At 41.8% G+C, this 26,421-nt stretch overlaps 1 protein-coding gene across 8 annotated transcripts in view; it reads right to left on the bottom strand.

The window, feature by feature from the left end:
• Positions 1-10,459: 10,459 nt before the first annotated feature.
• MAGI1 (membrane associated guanylate kinase, WW and PDZ domain containing 1) overlaps positions 10,460-26,421 on the bottom strand; it is a 338,177-nt gene continuing 322,215 nt past the window's right edge. For 4 of the 8 annotated variants that reach the window (XM_066558201.1, XM_066558202.1, XM_066558203.1 and 1 more), the window contains 7 exons: positions 24,167-24,370; positions 19,590-19,680; positions 19,411-19,474; positions 18,272-18,418; positions 16,973-17,111; positions 14,910-14,998; positions 13,153-13,325 (listed from right to left, as the gene is read on the bottom strand). In XM_066558201.1, coding sequence (XP_066414298.1) covers positions 13,269-13,325; positions 14,910-14,998; positions 16,973-17,111; positions 18,272-18,418; positions 19,411-19,474; positions 19,590-19,680; positions 24,167-24,370 — 791 coding nt within the window. In that variant the 3' untranslated portion in view covers positions 13,153-13,268. Of the gene's footprint in view, positions 13,326-14,909; positions 14,999-16,749; positions 17,112-18,271; positions 18,419-19,410; positions 19,475-19,589; positions 19,681-24,166; positions 24,371-26,421 lie in introns of those variants that run through there. The other 4 variants (XM_066558207.1, XM_066558206.1, XM_066558209.1 and 1 more) reach the window with 4 other exon arrangements.

The following is a 26,421-nucleotide window of genomic DNA, read 5'->3' as shown; positions in this document are numbered from 1 at the left end:
ATTATTCCCAGTGAATTAAGAAACAAAAAATAACGCTCTCTACCCATCTCTACTCATGCAGGCCATTTAGAGGGAATATTATGTGACATCTCTAGGTAAATCAGATGGTGAATTATTACAGCATGGTTCCTCTTCCCTGCAGGAACAAAATCTGGAGATATCCTACAAAATCCTTGCTACGTCAATGTCAAACTCAATAATGCTCCCCCAAAAAATTATTACCAGCTGCACATGTGGCAATAATGTCACACTAAGGGCATGGCTGCATGGATGAGGGCTGACAGACTTATGCTCCATGCCCCAGCTCTGAGCTGGCCAGATGCAAAGCAATTCTGCTCTAGAAGCAGAGAGCCACATCAGCAGGGTGACAGCTTATGCAAGAAGAGAGGACAAATTTGTTGCCACTATGGTTTTCTGAATGCCTCTGTTTGGACATATTTGTCTCCTTTTCAGGTCTTGCCCTTTAGTCCTTTAACCTGAACTGGAATGCTTTCTTTTTATTCTCCTCTCTTGCAGTGGGAGAACTGTACAAACCAAGGCTGATTTCACAAGCCTGGCAACAGCTTCTTAAATAAACAGCACACTTTTGGGTTTTGTTCCTCTCAAACAGAAATGCTGCTTCATCTTCTTTGTGCCACTTCCCCTCCAAAACTGCAGCAGCAGCAAAGCAATTAAGGGAGCATGAGGTAATATCCCATACAGAAAACCTGCTTCATTCCACACAAACACACAAATAACCTCCAGCTTGAGAAGGAAGAATGCACAAACACTTAGAAGCTAATTCCCAAACCCAGCAAGACAAAGGCAGAGTTAAAAGACTCAAAAACACCTGAGAAAGCAAAACAGCCTCTTATCCCTGGCTAAAGCAAACACAAAGAATAATTGCATTCACTTTCCAAGCTGGCAAGCCAGCCATAATATATTGCCTGCCACAGCAATCATTGTTCTTGTGCTCTCCATCCCAGCCTGACACACACTCAGCAGATTCATAACTCTTTCAAGTTCTCCAAGATAAACGTGTGGGTGCTTGATAAAGAATTTCAGGTATAAAATTCCTTGGAGCATCCAGCATGCCACCCACACCCCCAACACAACGGGAGATTTGTCCCCCACTGCCCCAGGGACACGGTCTGCAGGCCAGCTCCAGAAGGACCAGAAGTTTCTTGTGCTTCTGGAAGTCTGTCTTCTGTGCAGATGGGTCTCTGACTTCCACAACTGCCCCTGGCATCCTCCAGTGCTCCCATCCCCAGTGGGATCACAGAGGGGTTGAATTGTGCTGGCCACCAGTGCCTGTGACAAGCCTTGCTGCACACTGAACTCGCTGGGGCTTTTAGCAGCCCATTTGTCTTCCCCTCCTCTATGCCCACTGACTAAAGAGCTCCTGCTCACCTTGTGTCCTACTTCCCATGGCCAAATCCCTGCCTGAGACACCCTCTTCAAATGCTGGACTGACACAAATGGTGTGGGAAAACCACCCCACACCTCCAGATTTTGGAAAAGCCATCTCCCCTTTCACCCCAAGGCCACAGTGGATTTATGTGACAAGCATCCTTCATCAGAAGGGGCTGCTGGGGTGAGAAGGGCACCCCAGGGTCGAGCTGCTGCCAAGAGCCAGGAGAACCCAACAGACTGCATTTAGATAAGGGCAGGTTATCTGATGCATTCAAACCTTGATTCAAGGAACCCATTAGATTCACTTGTTTGGTGGTGGAAAAAAAAACCTGATAGTCTTTGGCCATGTTTAGCATGCAGGAAATCCTGGAGGGAAACTGGGGACCACCTACATGTGTGCATGCACACAAAACAAACTGCAGGTGTCTGTTTCCTGAGACAGCAACCAGCACATTCAAAGTGAGAATCTGCCCAGGACTGTCACATCTACTGCTGCCAGATACATCTGCTCTGGTAGAAAATCCTCTCCTCCAAATCTCTTTAGTCCTGAGCTGCACCACACACTGCAGCTGGCTGGGAGGGCACTGAGATTTGCATCCTCAGTTTTTGGAAGCTATTGCTCAGCTCCTAGCTGGAAGGTCTCTGAAAGCTCCTGCTCAGCTTGACCCTGGCCCCAGCCTCACCACCAGCTGTCTCAGGGAGTGCTTGACCTGACTGCCCTGGGGGACATGGGTGCTGCAGGGCTGGGACAGTGAATTCTCCCCAGCACAGAGTGTGTCACCCAGGGGGACTCTCAGAGCCAGCCCCTGCTTGGATACCAAGCCTAAGAGCCCATTTCTACAACAAAACCAGAATGGTTCCAATATTCCCAGTGAAATATTCTGCCTCTCCTAGGATAATAGGATTACAGCAGCACAAGAGATGAGGACTGCTCCCAGCCAGGCTGGTCCTGTCTCCTTCTGCCTTCAGAACCTCCACTGGGACCCTCTGGTCCACAGGCTCCACTGGAGCTGGGCTGCCTCCACCATTGGAGGGAAGAGCCCTTCCCTGACTGCTGGAGCCCAACTTTTCTGAGGCACTGCTGCCTCTGGCATCCATGTCTTGTCCCATCCCATCCCATTGTCTCTAGCACCATCCATTTCATCCCCTCTGATGCTGACACTTGGCTCAGGGCTCAGTCTCTTGCCCAAGCAAAAAGGGCACCAAACCACGGCAAGCAGCTGCGTGCTGATGTGCTCTTGGTATCCCATGGGGAAGAAATCATTTTTCCTTTCCTCCAGCAAGGGGAGATGAGGTGCTTGACAGGCAGAGCTGCATTTCACCCAGCCCAAGCATCCCTGCCCACACATCTTGTCCCCCACCCCATCCATGTCAATGACAAAGATTTTGGCTGCATGAAAGCCTCCCTTTTGCACAGCCATGAGCCCTGCTGCCATGCAGGCTCCGTGCCCTGAGGGTGAGCATTGTTCCTCCAACAGAGCCCTCTGCTCCTTCCTGGCCATGGCTTCACCATCAGCTGCTGCTGGTTCTTGAGGCATCTGCAAGTACTTGGCCCAGGCTTTCTCCATCCCTCCCCAGCCCTCCTGCTGCCTCTGCAGACTCACTGTGCTTTATCCATGGTCTGCAAGAGGAGGATCAGGCTGGCTGGCTCCACCAGCCCTGCAAACTGACAGCAGCCAGAGGCAGCTCCGGGCTAATGTCACAGCCACAGCCTCAGCACATGGCAGGGAGACTCTGACCTAGTTTTAACCCTGCTAGATATGCAAAGAAAGAACACCAGAGCGTGTGGGGGAAAGCAGTCTGAGGCTTTCCCTATTTCCTCAGTGTTCTCTGCTACTTTATCTTTAATGCTCACACTGCATAGGAACACGTCCAATGCCAGATCTTCTTATGGGTGTACCAAGAGAAGGAAAACATGATTACACTTGGAAGGTGGGATGCTTAGGGTGGGGTTTTTTGGTTTTTTACATGCTTATAGGAAAATGTGATTTTTCAAAGATTAACATTTTGACAAAATTTTAAAAAGAAATGGAAAACATTTTTGATTGGAAATCTCTTTTAAGTTGCTTACCTTTTCTTATTGCTTGTTTTCTTGTTTTTTTCAGTCTTTTTGTTCTTAACTTAGTCATCAAGAGCTAAATGCTAGCCTGACTATCATTCTGACAGGCCTTTTTTGTTGTTGTGCTGGTTTTAAGAAAATGGATTTTTGTGCACTTGGCTTTATCTTTGTTTCAACATCTGCCTTTCCCTTACCATTGCTGGTTCACTTCCACCACAGAAAATACTCAAACTTCAGTTTCTCTTGATTCTTTATTAACTCTAGATCATTATGTAGTACATAACTACTTCTTTGCTATGGAAACACTATTTTATTTGAATCACCCACATTGTTCTGGGTATTTCTGTTTTTCAGCATCTAAATTTCAATAAAATTGTGTTCACTGACAGTGCAGAGGGCTTTACTGAGGGTAAGGGCAGCACAGCATCCTGGTCTATGTTCCTCAGCCAGGATCTGGTGATACCCAAGATGTTAATGTGTCCCCTGAGTCTGAGAACACACCTGAGGCTGAGCTATGAAATTCCACCATGGCAGGGATGGGAGCATTGCCTGGAACAGGGACCATAAGAACATGTGGCAAAACAGAAATCCTCTAAATACTTGCTACCAGTGATCATGAGAGAGAAGAGATGCTCTTCTTATCCAACACAGCTAAATGAATGGATATCCTCACTGCAGTGCCATTTTCTGCTCTGGAGAACTCAAGCACCACAAAGCAGAGCAAGCAAAGAAATGTGAGGAAAGTTTCCCGGGGAGGAATTTCCTGTGGAGCAAGAGGACACCAATGGGACACAAAGCCACAACCACGTTTTGAATGTGCTCCTGAGGGGCACTGCCACTTGATAGCCCATGTGAAACAAGTCCCAGACATGGAGATCCTTGTCAGAGTGCTCAAGAAAAAAAGGCAAGGACAGGAAGCCACAAAAACCATTAATCAGTAGACCGCAAGTGGTGTTGTTTCTGGCATAGGTTGAGAGAATGCTGATCATTAACTCCTATGAACATTCCTGACCTTGCTCAGGAAGGCTCTTAATTAAATGATTATGTCCCTTGACTTCTGCAAGTCTCAGGCATCTGCCTCTCTGCTTTCCTCAGCAAGGCATTTTTGGGAATCAGGATCTCCATGATTACACTCAACTAATTACTTGAAAAGCATTTTCATCTGGACTCCAAGCAATCAAATTAAATACAGTTAATGTGGGTTTGGCAGGACTACACACAAACAAAAGTTGCTCTGTTTTTGTGCAAAATTGGAAAATCAGTTTTTGCTAATAGCCTGGTGTATGAAATCTGCTGCTTCAGCTTTTCACTGTTTACCCATCTTCTCCATTTTGCTGCAAAACTGTTGATGCAATTCTGCTGTGATAAATGAAGCCCAAAACCTCACAACATCCTGCCTTTAGGAAAAGACCTTGTAGGAACCAGAGACTGAGAAAGAATGAATTGTTCTGCTTTGCAGTAAAAAATGATAAAGACAAAGAGCATGCTGGAAATGAAGGAACATGCCGAAAATAAAGAAGTCAACTTGATGCCACTTTATCAAAAGAGATACAACAAGACAGTGATATAAATCATCAGGCTTTAGCAGCTATAGGAGATTTCAGGTAGGAAGGCAAACTGAGTAACACAAAGTAGAAAAAGCATATTTATAAAAAAATACTGCAAACCAAACCTCATTTTGCAGAGAACTGCAAGCAAGCAGATGGACATTTTCTAATAAGCTCACCAGTCTACTTGTCTAATTACTTAACACTTTGAAATTAATTTGATTTTTCTTTCTGAACAGATATTCTTATGGATCATTTTCCCCAACGAACAGGGAGTAAAGTACACCTAAACCTGAAGACAGCATGTGTCTATTTTTGGCTCAATGAATTAGAGTGCATCCTATTTAAAAAGAAATTCTGATGCAAAAAAAAAAATCTTGAGACTTCATTGCTGTGAAACACGTCAGTCACAGAAAGGATTAATAATCTGTAACTGCCATGAAGTTGTGTTAGAAGGCTCTCTCTTTATTAAGTCATAATTGGAATAAGAAGAGTCAGGCAGATGAATGAAATCCTCAGTAAGCAGAGGGATATGGATTTTCACAATATGCTGAAGCAATGCAATAACAGAAGCTACAATCATTAATATTACTTACAAACCAGGATTAATCTCTAAGATAGGCAGAATTTCAGGGTAAAAACCTTGAGCTGATGCACTGTCACAGGTGATGGCAGTGTTAATCATTGCTCTCAGCAAAAGGAAACAGTCCTCGCGTAGAGGTCTTTGGGAGCAAAACTCCCTTCTGGTTTGGGATGCTCGCAGAGATGCACTCAGGAGTGAAGCAGAGCTGTGTGCCTACCAGCCCAAAGTGCTGAGTGCTGGAATAAATACAGCCCAGCAGCCCCCAAGGCCAAGATGCTCCAGCTCTGTGGGCAGCTGGAAGGTGCCAGGCAGGGATGTGCCCAGCAGGCACAGGGTCCCTCACACAGGCTTGTGCCATGCTCCCACATCAAAATTGTGTGTGTTGTCACTTGAAGCACTTCAGAGCCATTTATAATTTGCATATTTGCATATTTTTGCATTGTTTTTTGCACAATTAAGCTGAAGACTTCTGACCAAGCTGTCCAAGAGCACAAGGAAATCCAGTGGCAGTCAACTTGTAAACTGGGTAATCAGTCAGAGGTTTAAAAAACAAACTGGGCCCATGTGAGTCAGGGCATGTTAGGAAGACACAGTCAGTGATTTCTTTTATAAAGAATTAAACCTTTTTCATGTTAGCAAATGTATATTAAGTGACATGAAGTACCACTTTTATAAAACAATACTTTTCAAGGACCAACGAAGAACTGGTTTAGACCTTTTCTCTGAGGTTCCAGAAAAATGATTTCATGTTGACATCCCCAGCATTTTGTCTAAAAACACCTGTCTCATCAGGTTATCATTTCAACTAGAGAAGGGACTGGAGAAGGAAAACAGATGTCTGATGCATCCTCTACAAGAAACAAGAAAACATATGCCATGAATATTTTAATGGTCTTTTCTTTTTCTCTTTCTGTTGTTACCATGCAAATAATGTGCACGGGAATCTTTAAACATCTTCTAACCATTCAGTAAATCATTTCACAGAATAATGAATTCAAGTACTGTGAATCAGCCCCCAAAATTTAATGACTTCTTTTAATTTTTTATGTCACATCTGGAAACCAGTAGGACATGGTGCTTGGGTGCACCTTCAGAGGGTGATTCTTGGCTTTTCCTCAGCTCTCCATGCCTGTGGTCAGGACCTCTGTTTCCACAGAGGAGTAGGAGCAGGACGTGCTGACCATGTCTGCTGTAGTGCACAGCAGAGGAACTGCCTCGTGTTCTTGGAAGTCAGCCCTGAGTTACACAACTGCAGTTCAGAGGTCACAAAGGCAAAGGCTTTGCCAGCAGACTCCACACTTCAAAGCCGTGGCAACAATTGTTGGATCAAACAGAGAGGAAAGAAGTTGCCTGTGGGTCCCTGAAGCAAACTGGAGTCTCAGAAGAAAAGACAGGATCCAGAAGAATTTACTGAGAAACAATGAGGAAAAAACCCTGCTCATTTATATGGAACAAAGGCCCGAGTTCTCAAGAAGCTCTCCAAGCTGTTTCCACATCCAATCAATATTTTCTTTAGCACATATGGAATGAGCCTCAGCCAACTTCCTCCTCCAGACATTCCTATTTCTGACTATCCTTAGAAAGAAGCAAGGCAGCTAATTCAAAATTTCATTCATATGAACAGGAGCCACCAGGCTTGCAGGGACAGTCTCACCATCCTGTTTTCCTGACTCAACAAATTGATGCAGCTAAGCTCAGCCATACATCCAAATATATGCACACATATGCCCTTAGCCCATAGCAGATGTCAGGTGATGTCACATGAGCCTGAACAGCCAGTGAGAAACAAAAAACCTGAAGACTGAAATTTCTTACAAATGCAAATAAAAGAAAGGAAATTTAAGACTGGTCATAGATGACACTGGGGCAGAGATGAAGCTTGGTCTACAAAATCTACATAAGCAAGGTGGAATTCCCATTCCATATGAGCCTGACTCTTTCTTATAGTCAGCACCAAAGTCACATCACATTAGGAATGGATCAAAAGAACCTTGGCTGAGGCACAATGCCAGCAATTTGGATTTGCTTGACTATGACCTCTCCCTCCTGCTGCAGCAAAACCTCCTCAGAAGTTCTCTTTTGAGAAACTCCTTGCTGCAAAAATTAAAGCTAATGAGACTTCTCAAGGAGATGAAACCACCCCCGTTCCAACTTCAGCATCTTGAGGCTCAGACTGTTCCTTGAAAGGAGGGTTTGCAATGAAAATGCTGCCAAAGAAGATTTGCTGAGGGTAGGAGCTCCTCATCTGTCCAGTCAGCACCATGGATGGTGGGTGCTCATCTCTGCTGCTTCAGTGAAGAGCACATCACTGCAGCTCACATTATCACCAAAAAGGGGCTGTGCAGAGATGTTTGACATGGATGCAGAAGGGCCAGGGCATTATTTTCTGCTGACTTGCCAGAGCTCATCTCCTGGTGCCTCTAGACCCAGATATGAAAGTCTGAACTCTGCCAAAATACAGGGGAAAACTCTGCCTGAGGCTGAATTCATGCATAAACCTCACTGCATTTTAATGGCATTTGCACCCTATTTTGTAGGATATGCTTGGGGTATTTATAGAGAATTTGGACACAGGAATTCAGGAACAGTATGCCTTAAATTCCGGGGGGAAAAAAAATCTCTGAATGGAAGCTCAGGTTTTCATGGTCAGTCCCAACCACTGAATTTCTACATTCATTGAGCAGCAGTCCTTGTGGCACCACACATTTTATACTCCTCTCTGTCCTGAAACCCCAACATTTCCATCTGGGTGGCATTTTACTGCCTCTTCATCATATACCAGGAAGAGATGCTGATGGATTAGCATCACATCCAAAACAGAAACTGGCATCATCTCAGACTCACGAGATTTACAGCAACTACAAAGTAAATTTGGATACTTTTTTTAGTTTTCTCTCTTCCTTTTTTAGAAATAAATCTTAGGAAAATACAATCCCAAAGGCCTAACAGGCACACATTTACAGATGGCAGCAGTGAGTCATAAATGACATCTTTTCCTGGTACTATTTATGAGAGTCAAAAAACTGAACATATTATGAGCCATTTATAATGTTCTTCAGCAGAACAGTCAGCCAAGAGACAGAGCTGAAAGCCTGTTGCAACAAAAGGTATTAAAGTGAGGAGGAGAACAGTATCTATAATTACTACTCCAGTGATAAAACAAGCACATTACAGCAGATGGTTTAACACAAGATCACTATTAAATAAAACACTGGCTCCAATGCCAAGGGATGAATATTCAAGGAGCCAACTGAGTAAAAATGTATAAAGGCAGCAAATGCAGCTCAGTTAACCTAGAAGTTTTGTGCAAGACTAACCAAAGAGATCAAACCCCACACAATTTCCCATGTTGGCAGAACAATCCCTCTGCAGTCAAAACTTTCCCCATTAGGAATTGATCAATGCAAATGGCAGGACTGAGCATACTGATGGCTCAGGAACTTGATCATGTTTGACTGATAAAAAAAGGTGTGAAACTCAACCCCAAAACAAATCCAAACCCTAACAGAATTAATTTGCAGAGCTTTTTCACATACCACTTCAGAAACTTCCCAGTTCTTCATAAGAAACAGACTCTAATTCATCTTCTTGGCAGCTTCACAGTCGTAGGATGTTGTTTGACAAAACAGGAGCCAAGTTACAATCTAAAAAGAGGTTCTTTTCATTTTTAGAAGTTTTGAAAAATATTTTATGGTCAAAAGTAAGGCTGGAATTAATTAAAGTGACTAAGGCTGCACCACAGAGTATGGAGCTGCAGTGCTCATGCTGCACAGCAGGGCTCCAGCTCTCAGGGGGTTTGGAAGCACTAGAAAGGATGCCACCACTGAAAAGGCATTTTGAATTTGTTTTTTGCAACTTGCAGTATTTTTAAATTAAACATTCCTGTAATTTTGGCATTATCTATGTAATATCTTTAGCTGAGATAATATCTTTAGCTGAGACTCAACATTTCCAAAGCTTGAGACTCACCTATGTAAGATCATTTAAATTATAACATGAACAAGGAGAAGAAAAACAGTAGCAACAGCAGAAGGTGCAAATGCATAACCAATGTATACCACTACAAAATGGTTTCGGAGTAAAAACACTGATCATTATAAGAGAGTAAAATTTAAAATATCCAAATATATTCAATATTTCTCAGTGACCCTTCCATACCCCTAAGGACTCAGGTTGCACCAGACAAATCCCTGTGATTGGAAATACAAATCCTTCACCGTCAACTCTCTCTGGCTGCCAGGACTCCCAGCAGGTTGCTTGAAGTTTCAGGTAAACAGATGAGTGGCGCCTGTTGAAGTATGCAAGATTTAAAAGTTGTTTTAAAAATCTATGTAATAGAAACATTTTTCAATCTTAAAGGTCTTTCTGCATTTTAAGAACTAAGAGATGGGAGACCTACAGCCTTGGTGATGTATATATATATATATATTTGTGTGTATATGTATATATACTTACATCATACACATACATATATATATATATATGTGTTATATCTATATATATATGTGATGTGTATATATATATATGTATATATATGGCATCAACAACCTCCACTGAGCAGTTGCTGCCTTGATTTTCTCTGGTCACATGTGCTTTTATGTTATGAAGAATCAATGACACAAACCTCAGACACAATTACATACCCTGCTTCACCTAAACCTTCAGTTTCTGACTACTTTAGGGGAAGAAATTTTATCCTGGAAGACTGGGAAACTTTAAGGCTTGTCAAATGATAATATATATTTAATGGATGATTAATACATATTTAATAGATGGCCCTTGGTGACCATAACCTATGGGTTTATTAATTTAAGCAGGGATGAGTAAGTAACATTAAGGTATGGTTCTTCCTTTATCTTATCACTACACTCGCATGCATGCTTTGTATGGAAAACTTTATTTGATAATAAAAATAGCATTCACAGACTTTCTCCTTCTTTGTTGCTACATCATATACATAGTGTCTGTTCCAAGGAAAGAAGCTCTTACTGGGTAAGTCCAAGTCTACTCATCCTAGTGTTATGTATAAACCCAATTAAGTCAAATAAAGCTATGAACAATGTAGTATTTATATATGCATAGTGTTTTATAAAAAAGATTGGCCCACATACTGCTTTTCATCAACACAGAAAAGAGCATTTTGCCTATAGCATGTTGCAAGAAATGATGATTGGAGAATATAGACTGCATACAAGTGCTTAATAATACATAAGCAGGCCCACCATGAAGAAAGAAATGGTATTTTCAAACCAACAAAAGCTTTAGAATTACTGATACAGTCTCCCATTTTAAAACAGCTTTACATACCTGATTCAGTTTACATTAAAATATATCCCCTGAATCAAATTTTTTCCATTTTTAGAAATATAAACACTTAATCACATTCCTCACACCTAAATTTTGTCATAAATCCTCTTTTATACAAGAAAAAGGCAACAGTTTTGTGGTTTTTTTCCAACAGGCTCTATTAATTACAATTTCAACTGTACACACAATGATTGGCCATCTTCTTTCTTGGTTTTGTTTTTACAGTACCATGGCAACAACAGTGATAGACTTGCAATGGTTTTGTGTTCATATGGAGGATGTGAGTCAGTATACATGTACACACCAATGCACTGGAAAAAGCAGCAGTTTACTTTAGTGGTCCAACAGTAACGGCAAACATTTTGGCTCAGCTAGGCAGTAATCCATTAAATCTTAGACCAATGCTACAGCAGACTTACCACACAGCTTGCAAGTTTAAAAATACAACTTAATACCTTGCAGGTTTCTCTTTTGCTGCTGTTCTTAGACTCAAATTTACAGCATATAATCAGGTATGGATAGGCTTCCACAATCAGGTTGTCCCACTGATTGCCTCTTTTAGCCTGTGATTTTCTTTTGATACATTTTTATTTTATTTTATTTTTTTTTTTGTTTTCCCTCCCCAGCAAGTGCACTCCTTTTGTCTCAGTAAGGATGAACCAGTAAAACAATGAAAAACCGACCCTTTCAATACAGAGCAAGAAGAATTGAGAGCTTTTGGAATTTGGCAAAATAAAAGCCCACTGGTTTGGCCTGAGCAGAAGGAATACACCTACTCCGAGCAGGGGGACTGTGCTCCCACCGCATTGCGCTCGTCCCAGAATCCCAATCCCTCCCCTTGCTTCCAAGCAGATACACAATACCATGCATGCTGGGGTTGCTGTCCATATACAGCTGGGAGATGAGCAGGGCTGCTGCCTTAATGACAGATCATCGTTACATGTTGCTGAGGCTAATGAGAGCTCAACAGTCCACTTTAGCGTGTGACACAGGCATGGTGCTGACCAGTCCTTCTGCCTCTGCGCATCCTGTCCAGGGGGCCTGAAAGTATAAACTGTTCATGGAACAAACTACAAATTACTTATTGTAAATCGTCTTGTGCTGTGTGGGTTTGCATTTTTTTTTTTAATTATTTATTATTATTATAAATATCCTTCATTGAAACAGTAGTCTCTTCAAACAGTTCTTGCAATTTTAGGAACATTTGTCTCTTTCCTTTTTAATTCCTTCAGCAGGAGCGCTCCATTCCTACTGAGATGAACAATTCTCTTCCTTCCCCACCCCCAACCCTTAAAAAATTTTCTACATACAGTGTAGCAGTGAGTCACTAGAGAACAGTCTGGATCAAATTATTCAAACTTGGTCATAAAATCCTTTGCCTATATTATATTACTGGCTACCCCCACTTACTATATTGGGGAGGAGGGGAAAGTAGCCCAATAAAGGGATTATTTTTAAGAAATCTACAAAGAATGTAGAAACAAAATTTTATAATCCTTTAGGACCAACATTTGGCAAGTAATTAAAAAAAAAGAATACACTGAAAAATACTTTCTTTAATATTATACATCAGGCACAACGCTTTTTTTTTGTTTTGTTTTAAGATTTCATCTGCATAAACGGTTTGTAGGATCAGCAGGTGGTGGACGTCTCGTCGCCTGCAAAAGCCAGGTTGGTTCCACTCTCTCCTCTGCTCCCTTGGTGTGGGGAAGGCGACGGGGACCCCGGGGAGCCCCTCAGATGCTGAGGTCGGTGCTGCACTCCTTGTAGGGCCGCCTGCGCTGCTCGGGCGGGTGCCTGCGGCTGGGCTCGTGCTTCCAGCCAGGCTCTTCCCTCTCCCGGTGGCCAACTCGTTCCTCCCTGAGCCGTCTCTCGGGTGACCTCTCCCTCCGCCGGTCGGACGACTTGGCCCTTCGGTCGAGGGAGCTCTCTCTTCTCCGCTCAGGGGACCTCCTGGGCTCCGTGAGTCTCTCCAGCGACCGCCGCCGCCGGCCGGGCGACCGCTCTCTGCGCCTCTCAGGAGAGAGGTCTCTCCTCCTCTCAAGTCGCTCCCGCCTCTCCAAAGTGTTGTCAGCACTCCTTGTCCCTTCCCTGCGCTTTTCAGGAGACCTCCTCTTCTGCCCGTTCACCACTGCCCTCTCTGGCTGCCTTTCGTGCCTCCTCTCCGGCGACCTCTCTGTCTTCTTGCCTGGCACGTGGTCGTTGGTTTTAGAAGTCCCATTCCAAGTGTGGTGTTCATTGGGATGTCTGCTAAACTCTCTGCTGCCTTTTAGGTCTCTAACGTAAGTCCGCTTGTCCCCATGTTGTGATGATTTGTGAAGGTCTGGTGGATAACTGGACTCCGATGATGGGTGCTGCCGTCGGTCGGATGGCGCGGGTTTCATTTCCGATACATTTTGTGAACCTGTGGCGGGACTGTTCCTGTCACTGCTGGGGTCTGAAAGAAAATAACAGCAAAGGGTTTGGTATTGATGCCTTCCGTGGTGCTGTGACACCACTTAGCACTCTTCAGACTTCATTAGTGACAAAAACAAACAACTGTTAAAGCAGTCAGCGAAGGCTAACCGAGGCTTTTGTTAATTTAACTGTGAACAACGAGAGTTACAGGTTAGTACTGGTGCTGCTCTGATCGTTAGCCATGTTTTGGTCCAAGCTGATCTCATCTTTATGCTCTTCTGGCCATGGGGCACTTTACATTTCTCCCCAAGCCCAATTCATAATGTTTCAGTTATACTATATTCTTTCCAGTGGAAAAAAAACCATTGTAGTTCAGGTTGTTAGCTGCTTTTTTTTAATAGCTTCCAATAAAAAGGGCCTTTAGGAAACAATTTTTGTCTTTTAAGACATTATAAAGAACTGCCTTCCAGGTGTGGGAGGCCTCGGTTCAAATAGCAGAAAATGTACAGAAAATAGAATTGATTATTAAGTTTTCACCTTGTAAAATAACATTTTGAAGGTGTGAGAATTAGACTGTAATCACGCCATTTCCATTTCATTTAAGGCATAGCTTAATCTCACTTAGTTCTACCATGTTATGTAAAGTCCTAGGGTAGATTTTGGTTTTGCCACAATGATTCAAACAACGATGACAGTAGTTATGATTTTTTCATATCAAAGCAATGGAAAGATATTGTAATATGTAGAATGGCTTTGATTCAAATCTAATCTCCAGTTCATTATTTTTCATGTACTATTTGAGGTAAAATACAGAGCTGAGCTGCCTCTGCAAGACAAACTGCAAAGCAGAAGTAGAAAAAGAACATCCAAACTAAACCCTAGCCCTTGCTGCAGCTAAGCTACAATTACTCCTGACATTCATAAGGGATGTTTATGAATGATTCATTACAAACATGAAAAACATTAAAGTAGCTGCGCTGCCTTAATGCAAGTGCTGCTTTTATTTGCTTCTTGTTTTCTTTCTTAAAGTAACTCCTTTGTGGCAGCTTGGCTGGCATTAGCCACTTCCTTACACTTGCACCCCAACACCCACCTTGAGGTGGAATGCCCTGATGGCAATGACTGAAAACCCTCACAAACACTTGTGAGGACAGATTATTTTTTTTCCCCTCTTTTTCTCCTTTTTGCCTTCCCTCCCACCAAGCCAAACACTCTACATTCTTCCTGCCATCATGCCAACTGTCTCCCATTTGATGGCACTTCCAGTCCTGAGCTTGGGAGGGTCGGTGTGTGCATGGGCTGTGATTTTTGTGAATTCCAAGTGAAACCCATGTTGCAACTCACACGTGGGCAGTTTTGCTCTATGAGCACTTTGAGGCCACAGCTGGGGATGGGACCACGCTGCTTTCCTGTGGCTGTAAGCACGTGGCTTGTGGCAACCTGCCTCTCACACAAGGTACAAGCGAGGTTCAGTCATGTCCTGAGGTGTGTGTACTTACAATTTGGGGGACGCAGGGTGTTCGGGATGAATTGCTGTACATATAGAATATAGCGAAGCAGAAAAGCAATGTGAGGGAATTAGGCCACAGCACAAAAACACCTAATATTGATTTTAGCTACAAACCGTAGTTTGATTATGGCCCATAAGGTAGAAGCAAGACTCCCCGAGCTTGTCATTTCTCATACATGCAGCGATATTAGGAGGTATCATCGCTGAGGAAGGAAGAGCCCAGCACCAAGAAAAGTAAGAGAAAGAGAAAGAGAAAAGTAGAAAATTTAGATTCCCTATAATAAAGATGAAAGAAAGAAAAATCTTCATATTTTATCTTAGAATAAAGAAAGTTTATTTTTCCAGTCAGATTGTCTAGGCTTCACCCAAATATAAGGCTGCAAAGACAGCAGTTGTTATTATTGTGACATAAAGAGACATCTAAGAGGTGATTCAATAACCCAGACAACGAGAGCATCCATTCTAAAAGACAGCTGGAACAGCGACACAGAATGTCATAGAAAAAACAGTAACAATCAAACAACAACGAAAAATAAAGTCCACCAGAGACCACAACATTAAAAATAAGTACAAAACTCATTACAAAAATATACAGCCTCATAGAGAAGCACGTTCCAATCAAGTCAGAAAAATATTGGAACTTAACATTATTAGAGGAACCATTTGCGACTGCAGCGAACAGAACGAAGAGAGAAAGGAGTCCCAAATGTTACAAGGATATTCTTTACAGTAGTGCAACCCCTGTATATTAAATCCTTGCTTGGAGAACGAACGTTTAGTGGTTAGCATTAGCCAAAAGAAAATTGGTGATGGATTTCCATCCTCAGTGCAACAGACATATGCTTTGAGAAGTGAAGCACTTAATTTACAGGGTATTTATGCAGTCTAGCATATGATACAGTACTGTACATCCAAAGGAATATAGGAAAAGACAAAAGTAGAAAGAACATTACAGAATTTCAGTGCCATCATTGAACCTTCTGGTGTGCTATTTATATTACAGAAGTGTAAACCCACAACTTCCCTTCCATATCGTTAAACACTTCAATTGTTTGTTGGTTATACTCTGAATTGGTCATTTTAAGTTAAATAATGAGCAGACTGAGCAGAAACTCTCAAACATAGTACAGTAAATGAAAATAAAATCTAGTTCATAAATTGTGCAGAAGGGTTTTTTTTCTGGTGTTAGGGCATGGAGAGAATGATAAACACAGAACTCACTGACACAGAAATAACCCAAATACAGGGAGGAAAGTATAAAGGACATCCCTTCAATCATCAGTTTCTATAGAAACCTCAAAGACCTTTGGTTGGGAGTAGCCCTCCATCGAGGGCACAATATTTGACAATTATCTCAAATAAATAAGACATAATTATAATATTAAATAGCGTGCTAAGTTAAGCCACCCAGCAATCCAACCTCCAGGGGAAGAAAAGGAAATCTAATGCAATTCTTAGTAAGAAACCAGGACTGACTGTTTCCCCCAAGACAGACATGAGAGCACCTTTTCATAACCTCCTCACCTTTTCAGACCTTACAAATGAACTAGTTGAAACCAGCAGACTGTTTAAGGGGGGAGAAAAGGGCTCAGGAGGCCAAATCAATATATTTTTGCAGTAAAGCTTTTTTTTCCCTTCTTTTTCTCAAATAACTTTATAAATATTTACATAAATATTAAGGAAAGGCAAAAATCTCATAAGCCATCTCAGCATTCATGTCTATGGATACAGACAGGAACTAAGAGAAAAACCTAACCAAAAAAAATAAATCACTGCTTCAGAATAGCAACTCGGGATCCCAGTTTTTGCATTGATTAGAAGAGGAGACCTATGTGAAACAACAATTCAGCCGCTGAGAAACAGTTTGGCACAGTTCAATAACATTCCTTTTTTGGCTGGACAAGACAATAAGGTTTGTTTTGTTTTGCTTTCCTCTCTGATCACCAAAAAATACTGCTATGATGATCTTGCCTTACACTGCGCCCCAAGTCCATGGAAGCAAGCAAAGGATGAAATGTGTAGAAAATTCAGCACAAGCGAGGCAATTATATGTTGCAAAGGTTGGTAAGACACTGGTGAGAAAGGAAAATAAAAAAGAATTCCCGCTTCAGATCTTGAGACAAATATTCATGGAGTGATGCCAGGGAAGAAAGGAATGTTTTCATAGTTTGACCCACCATATTCTGGGACAGAGCCATCTCCACGTTTCAGAAACAGGCGGACCTTGCGGCCACCATTTTTAATCAGTTCGATGGCCCGAGCGTGCTTCATGTTCTTGGTAGTTTCTCCATTGATCTCTAAGATTTCATCACCAATCTGCCAATGTAATAAAGAGATTATGATTAGAAACAAGTCCCCACGAGGGTCCCTACCAGCACACCACATGACAGTGGCCATAGCAAAGCTGGAACAACTATGCATCAGGTGAAGCTAAACATGCCCAACTCCTTCCAGTGAGTGCCCACTGTGTAGGAGTCTGGGAGACATGAAGATGATGAGAAAGCTTGAGGTATCAAAATATTTCACTGCTGTTCTGAAAATCACTTTGCAATTACTGCATTGCTCAATAGTAAGTGCAGTGTTAGAACTGGTGCTATTTTATTTAATTTTGATAATTTGTAAAGTCTTCAGTCAAAGTGGTTGCTTGTTTCACAGTCTGCTCCAACTGGGATGTTCACAGAGCTTTTTCAGGTCTGTTTCTAACTTGGATATAGTTTGATATAGATATATAACTTGGATATAGATACCTACTATGAATCAGCAAATCTGATTTTGCAAATACAATAATTTATCAGGAGAAGAAAACAGGGCATGGAAGAGCATGTCAAAGCATTGAATTCCACAGGGCAGCACTGATTTTGCATCATATTTTCATCAGCAAAATTTTGAACCCATAGATTTACCCCTAGCACAAGAATTTTGAAAATACCCTTCACATGCCATATCTGGAGACAATTACATATCTGGGAAAGTTATAATGCATTCTTTAACAAAGGTCCAAGGACTACATAAAACCTGTCAAATTATTTCTCCAGTAGGCATTTTATAACATATGCCCTTGTTATATAATGTTTGTCATTTAGCTGATATGTGAGGTTAACAATTAATGTTAATCAGAACCTACATTGTAATTTTTTATCCCCTGGGCCATAGACATGTTCTGTCCCCTCTCTGCCCACTAGCAGGCAAAGACTGTGGCTGTTCCATTTTCGCTGCTACAAGTGCCCTTAGGCATTAAACAACAGATCGTGTACTACAGTTTGGAAAGCAGTGTTGGAAGAAGGGGGTGAAATCTTCCACTGAACACACACTGCTATAGACAGTGCACCAAGAGTGACAGATGCCATCAGCAGCAGTAAATAGAAACCACTTTCAGATCACATTTAATTTCCCTCTTAGCTGAAAGAGCAGAAGGGAGAGGCAGAGAAGTCAGCTTATTCCAAAGCAAGGTGGTTTTAAGGCCAGTTTGTGCATACCCTCATTTTCCCACATCTCTCAGCAGGCCCGTCCTCAGCGAGCCGCAGCACATACAGGTCCATGTTGTACTCCCGGCCACCTCGCAGGCTGAAGCCAAACCCTTTGGCTCCTCTTTCCAGCTCAACAGTGTAAAAGTCTTGGTCCTGCTGGAGAGAAGACAGCAAACGCCCAATTGAACAGAAAGTCAAATACTGCTCCGCGCTCATGTTGGAATTGTTCAAGCAATGCTTTGTTGGTAATCATTAAAAAATGGAAAATCAGTTGAATTTTCACATGCAGACCAGGATTTGCTACTTCCTCAGACCTCACTCTGCAATTTGGACTTCTGGTGGTTGGTGAAGGGCTGTTGGAATGAGTGGGTTTGGCTATGTCCTGTGGTGCATTTTTGGGCACCCCTGTTACATAGCACCACCAGGGCAGGAGGGGACATTTTAGGAAGGTGATTAAAGGTTCTACCAACCTTTAAAGGCAAGGACAACCTCCCTTTCAGTGCCAGCTTTAGTGCAGTGTCTAATGGCACCTGGGGTGAGCCTGTGCCATGGTGCTGGCTTTTTGTGTTGTTACCACATCATTTATTCCTTTGCAAGAAGCTCAGAAGCCTTTGCATTGTTTTCCTCAAATGCTATTATGGGGATGTTTTGAAGTCCCTAATGGAAGATGTTACTTCTGGGATGGCCACTGGCAAGGAAAGTTAACACTGAGATAGATAATCTTTCTAATAAGATGCCGTCTGTGCAAGCTGGAACACTCCAGCTATCGCCCCTTACTAAGTTTTCCTCTTTTTTATTCTCTGAATTTATCATTTGCACACAACAATAGTTTCTGGAGAGGCCCCTCACAACAGACAATTCAATAAACAAACACAAAAATTATTACTGCCCTAAAAATGTCAGCTCTTTTTTTCTTTATTTTTACTCCCTCAAAAGTCTTGATGAGAACGTGTTGGAAATGTTTCTCAGCTGAAACAACAGCAACACGTATTAAGAAACTAATCAGCAAATTCCTCTTTCTTTTCAGCAGACTAAGGGAGAACAGCTTCTCAGTAGGAATTTTCAAGGGAACTATTTAAACACAGCCCTCAAGCAGATTGGAAACAACAGTCAGTGGTAAGCAAAACAATTAGAGAGATACTCCTTACCTGTGCTGCTTGGGGTGGTTTGAAATCAAACTGGGATTCCTGCTTTGGTTTGGTGTTGTTCCTGCTGCAATGAATGAGAGGGAGAGAGGAAAAATACAGCTCATGGGACGTGAAAGTGATGAAGAAGTAACTGAAGAGAGAGCATGTCGAGATGCCCTCCTCAAGGAAAACAATCTGACCTGGTCTCCTGTGGTATTTGCTGAGGAGTATGTGTGGTTGTGATTGTAGCAATTTTTTCTGCATTGGTCAATAAAGTAGCATTGGAGGATTCTGCAAAATAGATTTTGTTTATATTATGAGGGAAGACCATGGGCTATTCACTGAAAGAAAAAACGAGTTTTGCAAAAGCATTTCACGGAAAAGCAACATTACATTGGTTTTATAGAACTGGAGATGGGATCAAATTTCTCAATTCCCCAAATTAATATAATAAGGATGTATATAAATCTGTACACTCAACTGGAAAATGAAAAAAAAATTACATTAGGACATCTGGATTGGAACCCCCCCAGACCATTAGACACATTCATGAAGACTCACTTGTAGATGAAGGATTGAACAAAGTTTTGTCTATTGTCTAAAGACAGGAATTCCAACCAATTAAGTCTCTAAATATTGTAGGTTGGGTGGATTAATTTTATAGTATCTATAACTATTCCAGGGATTATAAATTTATCAGTCCTTCTTCCATCAGAAACTGCAATCTCCAGTAGAATTGAGATGTGGCTCTTATCCAATACCTCACAAGATGATACTGAATGTGGCTAAAACCGAAATTTACTGAAATCCTACTCTGAAATACAACCCAATACTGCCTCAGCAATGAAGGCAGAAACGTGGAGCCACCAGTACCAAATGCATCAATAACTCTGGGTAACACAAAAGGGTGCACTGAGAGAATACAGGGAGCAGGAGCAACTTCTAAGCTTAATTTCTACCACGGTAAAGGGCTCTCAGCCCAGCACCAGCCTGTGCAAATTGCAGATTTCTTTAGGCATGGAAGGATGGGCTCCAAGGAGAGGTCCTGTCTCCTGCTTCCCAAAACTGAGATGACTAAAAGTGACTATGTAGGTGTCCCTCACAGTATGGCAGGGCAGAATATTTCCCTTGTCATTCTGCAGCTGCATCAGACTTCAGCAGGACCAGAGTTAACCCCAAACTCACTTAAAATTCTGCCTAAACTTAAGGTCATGTCAATCCCATTAGCTGAATATAGCAACACAGACCCAGAACTCTTCTGTATTGAACTCAACAGATTTTCCAGAACTATATATTGTACCAATTCTGAACTGATGTTAGTACTGAAGATGCTTTCAAATGCTGAATTTCTCCAGAAGCCAGCAGTTTCTGAAAACACCCCTCCTCTCCTGTGGGAGTTTGAATTCAGAAGAAGTCTCAGTGGTACTCCATGTACCTTGATGGTGCTTAACCACACAAAATGCTCAACAGTTATGTTGGTTGCACTTGGAGAATGATGGGCAGGGTCAGCAGAAACAGCCACTCATCAGACATGGCATTCCCAGCTAAAGACACTGCAGTGGCAGGCAGCTGCTCCTTTGCAGGTCAGCTCTGTACACAGGAGAACCCCTCTTTGTGTCTACACCCAGTGTACCCAGGAGAGAGCCACACATTGCAAGTACCTACAAAATACTGAGCATGATCCACCTTTCAAGACAAAAATCTAAACTGAATACACAGCCACTAAGACAGCAGTGACAAAAACGGAATAAAAACATCTGGGTCTCCAACATAAAATTATAAGGCCTTCTACCCTGCCCTTGTTTGCTTCTCAAGCTACAGGCATACAGTAATTAATTTCAAAGGCTATGGAGAAATCTGCCATTATTAAACAGAGTCCAGCTATAATACAAAATTGCAGCAATGGGAGGGTTTTTGTCTGAATTAAGATGTTGTGGATCCTGGGAGTTTAACTTCATTTCCTTCATGGATTGATATTAATTCTGGAGAAGTCTAGATAAGGGGAAGCTTCTTCCTCTCTGTAGCTATTTGCATGTCAAGGGAAATTCAGGAAAAGGGACAAAGAAAAAGAAGAACCACTTAAACAGATGGGTGCAACAAGAACACAGCTCCTTTGCCCGCAGTGCTGTGCCCAAGTTAACATGCTGAAACCCTCAGCATATGGAGCTGAAACATCTTCCAGACCAGAGCTGGCTTGTGTCCAGCAGCTCAGAGAGCAAGAGAGGCTCCCTGGTCTGCCTGCACCTCTCAGTGTAGGCATGACCAAACTACACCCTTGTGATGATGTGCCACTGACAGCTGGCTTGTGTCAGAAGATGTCCCTACATGTAGCTACACTGTTGGGGTTTAAGAAATAATTCTGTTTATTTTGTAAAGATGACTTGATGTTAAAATCTGTCTCCTGCATAAGAAAGCCTCAAAACATGGTTAAGTGTTCTGTATTCATCCAGAACAAAAGCCTCTGAAATCTTCCACAAATATTTGGAGATCAGATGATGATGGGCTTCAAAGAGAATGCAAGATTCCTACCCTTTAGTAGGTCACACTAATAATACCAAGCAGAGCAACAACACATCTCTGGTACAGATGTATCTTCACACCACTGTACTGCATCTATCTTTAGCCCACCCTCTCCCATCAGTCAGGAGTTGTGCATAATTTTGCCAGTGTTTTAGACACTGCTTCAGGACACATGCCAGCCACCATGCAAAACTGGAACAGAATATAGCAAAAATTATCTTTAGTACAATTATAATTGCGTGTTCTAAATCCTACACATTTCATTGATTCCTTACCCTGCTCTGTCCTAAAACTCTCTGTCACCAATTACATGCCTAATCTAAGCTTGTCCTGCTCCAGCATTCTGTATCCTCGAATCTGCTGGAAGTGTGGTAAAGCATCATCATTTCATTGCAAATACAATCCTGCAGTCATCTGCGCCAATTAACTTGTGCAAGACTTATTACAAAGCAAAAACCCTTGGTGTGTTTAATAATGTTAGAAGAGATTAGCAGTGTGAGTTTATTGTGAGTCTTGTGATGCACCTCAGTTTCATGTTTATCTGACAACTGGCTTCTGATTTGTGCTCCCCCCTCCTTGCAGCACACAGGCCATTTATATTTGCCAAAAAAGCACTCAAAAGAAACAAAAGAAAACAACAAATCAAGAAAAGCATACAAAGACATCAAAAAGGAAACAACACTGAGACAGATTTCTTGTATCTCATGGGGTTTTAGAGCAAAACCCTCAGAGATTTTGAGAGTGTTGGGTCTTACTGTCTTTTGGAAAATAAATGCAGGTAATACTATGCAAAGTTGGCAATCTGACTTGGAATTTCAAAGTGACAGTAAATAAAAAGACTTAAAGCCTGAATTGCTATGAAAGCAGAGTTGATTCCTTCCCCAAAGAACAGCTTTCCATCTCCTCCAGGAATACATGATGTCAATCACAGGTACATGTTTCCCTAACCTAAGCAATTTACATGATATTTGGGACACATCATTGCATGAGCAAGCCTGGCTCAGCATTTATGTCAGGAGGTTATATTCTTAAAAAATTCTTAAATCATTTAGAAGTTGCTTAGTTCTCAGATGGTTTTGCTTTTTTAGAAAATAAGCACTTTATTTACTTAAAGATTCACCTCCCTTTTTATCAGAGACTAAAATACAGGTAATGAACAATTCTTCTCTGAGTTTATCTTCCAAAACAGGCATGCACAGGCCAGCTCAGATGTTAGCTGGATTCACAGCCATTTTATTATTCATGAACACCCTATTTCCTCCAAGCAGCAGAGGATTATACAGCATTTGACCTGGTACCCACTAGACAGAAGGAAAATAAAGCTTTTGTGCAAAACAGATCACCCTAAGCAGAAATAATTTATAACCAGATCATTTCTCATCCTGGTCTGTGGGGAGCAATGTGGAAAGGTTTCTGCCCAATGAGCTCTCACTTTGAACCCATCCATGGCAGAGAAGCACAATAAACAAAGAAAATACTCAGAATTTAGAACCACAGAAATTTTAGTTCTGCTGCAGATACTTTAACAGGTTTCTGATCAGTTCCTATCTGTGGATTAATTTAATGGAACTGGTACATAACACAGATCCTTATTTTTATTAAATACTTCAGTGACCTTAATTCACCACCAAGCATCAACTTATTATTAGGGAATCTGCACATTCCCTCTCATCTGAAACAGTGAGATCCTGTCTAGGGTAACTCTTAAAATGCAACTTCAGAACCATCCCCATGTAAGCAGTCATTTAAAAATGTAGTGAGCTCGCTCCCAAAGCAACTTACCCAGAATAAAAGCAAATCTGCTTTTGAAACAGCTTAAAACATGTCAAAGTGTTTATCTCTTTCTGTGATCTCCTTACTCTATAGCCTGCTTGTGTCCATACAAAGCTTCAGGAATCACACATCCTAACAAGTGATTCCCAAATATTCTAAAGCTGTATTACTAAGCTAAGAATCAAACTAAAGTGTATCAAGAGATCCATCAAATTTATGGAAGATCATTTTAAGCGGATGCATGGAACACAAAATTCTTTTTTTAAATGTTGAATTAGCACCTCCCTGTTAAAAACCAACCACCTCTACAAAAATAAACAAAAAATAAATCTACGGGAGACTCACAACCTCCCTCAGTGCTAACTCCCAAAGTGGGAGTGGAAACCGACCCCTCCACGGCTCTGCAGCTCCACGTGACAGAAAAATCCCGGGGAACAGAACCAAGAAGAGGGCGAGGCAAGAGAGCAGGAAACAGATACGTTACCATCTCCTGGAATGATGCGCAGGGTGACGGTGTTTCCCGCTTCCTTAATGAGGTTGACGATGTCTGAGTGCGACTTGTTGGTGATGGAGCACCCATTGACGGCCAAGATCCGGTCGCCGACTTTCAGCTTCCCGCAGCGGTCGGCGGGGCTCCCTTCAATTATCCGACCTATTTTGTGAGGCATGGCCACACATGCATTTCCCGCTTTTGTATCAGTTTGGGGGTTGTTTTGTTTGGTTTTGGTTTGGTGGTTTTTTTTTTTTTTGGTTTTTTTTTTTATTGTTTACGTATGTGGGAATATGGTGAAGGGGAAAAGGAAAAAAAGGGTTGAAAAGGGAAAGAGAAGGTTAAGGGTTAATTAATTAATGCATCAAGCAAAAGTTATTATAGGATAGCTTTGCTGCCAGTGTTCAAAACATTGGCAATCAACTAGTTGAGTGCACAACACTTTACTTCTTCCACAAAAAGTGTTTTGTTAATCCCTCAAAATTCCCCCCAAGTGGATTTCTGTTAATAAATGGTGCAATTTTTATTGACTACAACTGCACTTAGCAGCTCCATCATAACCCAAATCTGATTTTGTTTTTGAAGAAAAAAATTGAAACTGTTTATAGAAGACTCAACTTTCCTCCTCCAATATTACATCAGTGTCAGCCTCTCCAGTCCTTCTCTAAGCCAACTGCTTTTCAAGCTTCTGCCAATGTTTTGTTCTTTCTCAATTTAGAAAGATAAAATCATTCTAGGCCTAGGAGGGAGTGTGGCTCCCTATCTACCACACAGACCCACTCTACCAGCGCTGCATGGGGAAGCAACATGAAACATTTTCTTTCCACTGTGAATAAAGGTACTACCAGGGAAGGCGCAGGACCACTACAGATGGGCCAAGACTGACAAAGGTAACCTGTTTGGTGCTGGGACCCACCTCAGCCTCTACTAACCCTTCCTCTTTTATGATCTTAGATGGCACCAGGTAGGAACAAAGAAGGAATAAGGTTCACCTCATTAAAATACCTCTAAAACCACACACAAAATGATTGAGATGTCTGACACACAGAGCAAGAGCACTTCAGGATGAATGTGTTCTGGAGACAAAATTCTCCTCCTGTTCCATGCAGTTGTTCTGTTTCTAAAATACTGTGTTGTTCATAACATGCAGAATTGGGACACAGGGGATATACAACATCACTCAGACAAATCCAATGAGCTTTTCTACAGCTCCTTTATGTGGGCAAGAGGCCTTGGGGCACACAGCACTGGTCATCTCACACTTTGCATCCACAAAACATTCACCCTCAAGATGCACTTTCCCATCTCTGCTGTAGTCTTCATTTGATTAGTAGTTTTAGAGATACACACACGACAACACTAGAAAGACCATAAAGAAGAAAAGGCTAAGACAAGGATATGTGAGGTTGGAAAGATGCAATGAAAACTGGCAGAAAGTGTTAATATTAGTTATATTAGTTACAAACATTAGGGAGATTTCTTTTTTTATTTTGTCTTTAATTTTACCATGATGTTAGAAAGTTTCTCTTTCTGGTAATACAAAGCCTCATCTAGTTTGCAGTTTATCCTGTTTTGAGGATGTGAGTTTCTACTCTATCCAATCCACTAAAAACAGATGAAAGAGCCCACACCAAAGTGACCAAAGTGGGTATTAGAACCAGTTTGGCCCATCTCTAAATACTACCCATGAAAGAAAAAAACTACAAAGCAGGTCCAGAGCAAGCACCAGACAGCAGAGGGAACACATCTCATGCGGAGTGTTAGGAAAAAACTGAATATACTTGAAAAAATTAAAGGAAAAACAGTCACAGATCAACAGATCTCCTTGGGAGCCCCTGCACAGAAAACTTCCAGTTAGCAAGAATTTTGGGCTAAAGCAAACACAACTTTTAACAACCTCAGGTCAAGGTTTCTCTGCAGAGAAGAATTACAGCATAATCTTCATACAGTAAAAGTTATTTACACATGTTTGCAAATCTGTTCAGAAGATAAAAGCACGCCCTCTCTTCTAGACTGTGTTCAGTTTGATCTTTTTTACATTACACCATTGTGTGCTGGCACCAAAACACCTATCTTGAAAGAGCAGTTTCCAGCAGCAAGGACAGTGTGAGAGAGCCTAGAATCTGAGAATTGACAGAACTCAATGCACTAGTTTTGTGCTACATAATTCCCCCTTGAAATCTCTGCTGCCAGACTTCCCAGAACAGAGCTAGAAACGGCCTGTTCTACATCAATACCAGCAAAGGTGC

The sequence above is a fragment of the Molothrus aeneus genome, chromosome 12, assembly GCF_037042795.1.
Source record: "Molothrus aeneus isolate 106 chromosome 12, BPBGC_Maene_1.0, whole genome shotgun sequence".
Taxonomy (NCBI): Eukaryota; Metazoa; Chordata; class Aves; order Passeriformes; family Icteridae; genus Molothrus; species Molothrus aeneus.
Note: the sequence above shows the minus strand (reverse complement) of the source record. Positions and strands in the feature narration are given on the sequence as shown.